General features: G+C 48.9%; 1 protein-coding gene across 1 annotated transcript; it reads right to left on the bottom strand.

The window, feature by feature from the left end:
* Window positions 1-365: 365 nt before the first annotated feature.
* On the bottom strand, window positions 366-2,851 carry CHAC1 (ChaC glutathione specific gamma-glutamylcyclotransferase 1). The gene is made up of 3 exons (XM_069017363.1): window positions 2,563-2,851; window positions 2,443-2,478; window positions 366-2,181 (listed from the first exon to the last, which is right to left on the bottom strand). Exons 1-3 carry the CDS (start codon window positions 2,809-2,811, stop codon window positions 1,750-1,752), a joined length of 717 nt encoding a protein of 238 aa, XP_068873464.1. The 5' UTR covers window positions 2,812-2,851; the 3' UTR covers window positions 366-1,749.
* Window positions 2,852-5,665: the final 2,814 nt, after the last annotated feature.

Below are 5,665 nucleotides of genomic sequence, written 5' to 3'. Positions count from 1 at the left end.
AGAATTACATTTCTGTGCCTGCCCTGCAGAGTTTGGAGGGCTGGCTTGTGTCTGTTGTCAGTACCAGCACTCCACAATCAACAAGAGCTGGAAAGAGAAAGTCACTGAATCCCCTTTTCTCTAAGGGAAAGAGTCAATCAGTTTCTTCCAGTAGATATAGCAGAGGCATGCTGCTCAGCAGCAAGATGATTAAAAAAAACAAACCAAACAAAACCCACAAAAAATCCACAGGAGCTTCATCAGAATTAGCACTTAAGGCTTTGGTTTTTTTATAAAAAAACAACAATCACCATTTAAAAAAACCCAAACAACCAGACTTCTTAATTTGAACTGTAAGTCCATAACGAAAAAGACCAACACCAAAGTACATGAGACTGACTTTGTCAGTTTATTACTGGGCACAGCACCTTATCCCTTCATATACATACAAGCCACAGTAATACAAACAGACCCTAGCCTTTTTTATAATTAAAAAAACACATGGTATTTGGGAGGAGCCAACAGTCCCAGGGGTCAGCTCTCAAGAGTGATTTTGCTGCAGTTGCAGTAGCAGCAGTTTTCTCACAAAATACTATGGGTTTTCATGCTGTTAATATGTGAAGCTGAAAAGCCTGAGCTTACAGCAGTGCCTCTACTTAACGTGATCAAGGCAGGTTTTTCAGCAGCTCACAGGCTTACAGGTATGCTCAGTCATGGTCCTTTGCAGTCAAATGAAAGTGTGCCAGACAGACACCCCTGTATGGAACTAGAACCCTCAAATGCTTCTGCAGAAACCCATCCTGAAGCACCAGAGGTTAATCCAGTACAGGGGTAGTTAAAACTCTCCTGCATCCTGACAGCTTTCCTGCAGACAGCACAGGCTTTCCCCACAGGCATGACCATTTCTTACAGAGTCAGTTACATCTGTAGCAGCACAAGGTCAGAGAAGCTTGGACAAAAGCTTGTCATTAAAGCAGGCTTAGCCCTCAGAAAACAGATTTAAAACTAGAAGGCACAAATGCAAGGTTGAATGTGGGCTGCATACCACTGTGGCATATGAGTAGTTCAGACAGCCCTCCTAAGAGGAAATATAACACATAATAAATACAGTATGACATTTTAGAAAATAAGTGCATTACTGTGGTCCTTCACAACATACAGAAGTAGGATCCACAAGAGCATAAAGAGGCCTGCTCACTTAATATTGCACAAACGTTCTAAAATTTAGTGCCAGGTCATTGTACTAGAGGTGGGACAAGGCAGGGGGAAAAAAAAAAAAGGTTTTATTTGGCAGAATCTGCCAAAGTCTCCACCACCACACAAACAGCTTTTTGCCAATCTGAGGTAGAATTACATACATACTGCTTAAACCTAGTCAAGTCCTGCTCAACTAGTTTTCAAAGAAAAAAAAGAAAAGAAAAAAAGAGAAAGTGCACAGAATAGATGAGCCTCTTTCTCTAAAGAAAATGAGGGCCTCAGGTTTGATTCCCAGAAGCAAATCTTCCAGAGCAGAGTTCCTGTGAAGATCCCTGCTCTCCATCTGGAAAGCAGTGATGGGTATCGTGATGCTACAGATAAGGAGTGTAACAGGTACTAATTGCAAGTCCTATAGAAGTGTTTTACTTTCCGCTTCCTCCCTCCCCAACTACTTGCTAATTCTCCCTTTATTCACTCAGTCCAGTATATTTTATCACAGTTAAGATTGTCCCCACTGCTTTCTTCTCCCTTATGTCCCTTCTCCTGAACCCTGCAAAAAAAAAAAATCCTATTTCAACTCTTAGACTTCTGAGGGACACTTGCGGTTTCTTCTAGAGAGTCCTCTGTGTAGTATAGACACGGAAGGATGGAAATAAGAGCCTCTTCGATGGAGAAGAGATGTTTATCCTCTGCTTGAGGACAAAAGTAGCGCATGAAGTCTGCTAGTCTCAGCAAGTACTCAATGTTATGACCCGCGCAACCACTTGAGACAATGATTTGAGCTGCAATGTCTTCTTCAGATGCTGGGCCAAGGTAAGAGGGGTTCTGAGGTGTTGCAATGTAAACAAGAGCCAGGATGGGTTCCTCTGCATCTTTCTCCTGAGGGTGGAACTTCACCAACTTGGTGTCATAGCCTCCCAGGACAGCTTCTCTCATGTTGAGATACTCGAGCGATGCAGCGATCTGTTCCCCACGGACTTCATAGGCGACACCCCACGTGCATGCCTGAAAGTGAAAGAGCAAGGTGGTTACGGGATGCTGTAACTGCAGTGGCCTGTCCAACCGCCCGCTCATGTTTCAAATCAAGGCTCCCCTACTCTGGGGGTCTCCGCACAACTGATAACAGGGCAGAGAAAGGTAACGCACCCCACACCCCCCTCCACGATCCCGGCGGGGCTCAAGAGCACTCGGCTGCCGACACACCTTTCCAGGTGGTGGCGCGGACACCCCCCGCCCAGGCCAGCTCCCAGCGCCCCCAGTACTCACCCCGCAGTCCTCCAGCAGCGTCACCACCCGGCCGGGCTGTGGGCAGAGAAAAGGCAGCGCGTTAGAGCCGAGCCGCGACACCGGTGCCCCCGGCCCCCCCCCGGGCTGCCCCCCCCTTACCGTCTTCTCGCTGCCGCGGTGGAAGGTGTCCCCCTGCCAGAAGCGGCGGCTGTACCCGCGGATGAAGCCCACCTTGCGTGACGTGAACTCGAAGCCCGGCCTCCACACCAGCGAGCCGTACCCGAAGATCCACACCGGCGCCGCCAGCTCCGCGCCCTCCGCCTGCCCCGAGGGCGAGGAGAAGGAGGAGAGGAGCGGGCGTGGCGGCGGCTCCGGGCGCTCCTCGGGACTCTGCGGGTCGCGCTTCATGTCGGGGCTGCGGCTGCGGGGGCTCGTGGGGCAGCTCCGCCGCCGCGGCGCTTTAAAGGCGGCCCGGACCGCCCGCCCCGCCCCGCCCCGCCCGGGTGATGCAACGAGGGCGGGAGGTTTCGCGGCGCCGCGTGTGGGGCAAAGCGGGGCGCGGGTTGCGTCAGGCGGGGCTGCCCGGCCCGGGACACCCCGGCCCGCGAGCGGAGCCTGTCCAGCAGCGCTGGGTGCGACATTCCCGCCTGGGGACGCCAGGGGATCAGCCGCTGCCAGACCCCAGAGGCCGCTGGAGCAGAGCGCGCCGTGCCCGAAAGGGAGAAGCTGGGGTGGAATGAGCCCTCCTCAGGAGCCTGCCCAACGCTCCCGGCTTTGGCTTTATCCCAGAGCCTGAGGTGCTGCTTTGGAAAACCAAGCACTTAATATTTAACAGGGTGAAGCGACAGCTTCACAGGGCCAAGGCGTAAGGCGTAAGGCACATAAGTGAAACAGAATAATAACATCCACACAAATGCAAGGACATGGTGCTGAATCCAGCTACTCGAGTGCGTTTCCCCTAGTACTATACCCAGGCTGGAATGTCAGCTTCTAATACATAACATTGGTTATGTGTGTGGGCCCAAGTGCTGTCTGTGTATGGGATGGACACCCAGCTGTAAACCAGCTTTAGGTAGGTTGTGACAACTAGAGGTGGACTTTTTACATTACAAAGTTGTTCATTTTGGTAAGAGAGGAGGAGAAAGAATGAGAAGCAAAACCATCAAAGTGTTTCTCATTATTGTTTTTGTCTTCTGCACTTAATCAATCCAAACAGTCTATTTACAGTATTTTATTTAGTTTCCTGTTGGTCCCCATCCAACTAGCACCCAGCTTTCCACTCCACTTAACAGAGCATTGCAGCTACGACGCATGCAGACTGTGGTGGGTGCTCCCTGTACTGTGGTATGCTCACCACGGGTGACAGGAGTCTGCATGGCTCTCACATCTGCCCTGCTGCTCTATGCCTTACAGAGCATGTCCTTTTCTCCTGCCCTACACGACTGACTCTCTGACTTGTCACTGTGGATGACCCTTCACAAGGTCAGCCTTGTAATGGAGCCCAAAGCTCCTTGATTTTCCTCTCCACTTGCGCTTTTCCCAGTCACCTCTGTCTTACTCAGGCTCAAAGGTATGGGGTTGGCATGGCAGGCTCCCAGCCCTTCACACCACACACCCATGCTGGCACAGGCTTGCAGCCTCTTAATCCTTTTCCAATGGTCCCTTTCCATAGGCAGAAGGTGAATCTGTCACCTGTTTGTACAGCTGCTGTATTCAAACGCCTCAGTCAGACCAGAAAATGCTCCAGAAACTGTTCTTATCAGCTGTGGAAAATAAGAAATAAATCTCTAGTAGATCCTGTCCCCTAACATACAAGATTCCTGCCTTAGCAGGAGTTTGTCCATGCTAAAATGATGTGGCCTTTCAACCAAATGAGACCAGTGCCCTCTGGAAATTAAGCCAGTCCTCTATCTCCCACTGTATATGTAGAGCAAGTGTATATTTTTCATATTTCGTTCTTTATCTTTTTCTCCTGCTAAGAGCAAGGAAATTTGAGCAATGCCCCCATATGTAGTTAACAAAAGCATTAAAACACTTGTCTGTAGGTGCATCCTAATTATTAAGAGCACAAAAAGTGACAAATCAGTCTAAAATATAAGATGAAAAAGCTCTTGCTAGGTTCTGGTCTTAGTAACACCAGTAAAAAAATAATCTAACCTCTTTCTTCAGCTTTCCCCAGGATGTGAATTTTATCCATCTTCTTGGTTTGTTCAGTCTGGAGGAGACTGAGGGGAGACCTCATTGTGGTCTTCAACATCCTCATGAGGGGAAGCAAAGGGGCAAATGCCCATCTCTTCACTCTCGTGACCAAGGACAGGAGAAAACAACATGAAGCTGAGTCAGGGGAGATTTAGGTTGGCTGTCAGGAAAAAGTTTTTCATCCAAAAGTGGTTGAGCACTGGAACAGGCTCCCCAAGGAAGTGGTCACAGCACCAAGCCTGTCTGGGTTCAAGAATAACGCTCTCCGGGCACATGGTGTAATTCTTGGGGTCAGGGCCAGGAGTTGGACTTGATGATCCCCAGGGGTCCCTTCCAACTCAGCATCTTCTGTGATTCCATGATCTGAGAAATGCACTGGATTGTGCATATGTGACAAACGAAGCTCTAGGTGTCTTATCTGCTGGTACTAAGCTAAGGAAAATTGGACCAAGAAATTAAAAATTATGCTACTGGGAGGTGACTGGGTGCTTGCTGGTGAGGGAGAAAATTTGCTCCTTTCCTTTGCAGAGCTATCTCATTTGTCTCCCTGTCTGCCTTTGCCAAAAGACTCTGCTGCATGGCTAAGCCAGATTTGCGATGGAGAGCCAATGTGTACAACAAAAGCCTTAGGGTATCAGCTTCAGATCCCACACCAGTTAAACACTACAGGTCTCCGTTCCCTGCAGTGCTGTACAACGAGATCAATGAGGTATGAAGTTAGAAACTCCTTTTGAAGTCCCTGATTTTCTTGTGTAAATTGGGATATTGCTCCGTCATTAGGAGCAGAGCCTGGGGGAAGACTATTACTGAAGTTGTGGCATATACAGCAAGAGGTTAAGACTATTTCTTTGTTCTTTCAAGCTTTCTTTCATTCATTTCTATGTTGACTCTACCTTCACTTTACTTTGGTTAAATAAACCAGGGGCATGAGGATCACTAGGGGCAAAGGGCTGAGCAGAAAGGTGCTTTGCAGACAGTATAGGTGCCACTGTATAAGAGAAGCAGGTGGGTATAAAGGAGGCTTTAGTGTCTCTTGGTATTGTTGGAGCTTGTGTTTGAAAGG

The sequence above is a fragment of the Aphelocoma coerulescens genome, chromosome 5, assembly GCF_041296385.1.
Source record: "Aphelocoma coerulescens isolate FSJ_1873_10779 chromosome 5, UR_Acoe_1.0, whole genome shotgun sequence".
Lineage (NCBI taxonomy): Eukaryota > Metazoa > Chordata > Aves > Passeriformes > Corvidae > Aphelocoma > Aphelocoma coerulescens.
The sequence above is the reverse complement of the archived record's forward strand: the minus strand, read 5'-3'. Positions and strand labels throughout refer to the sequence as shown.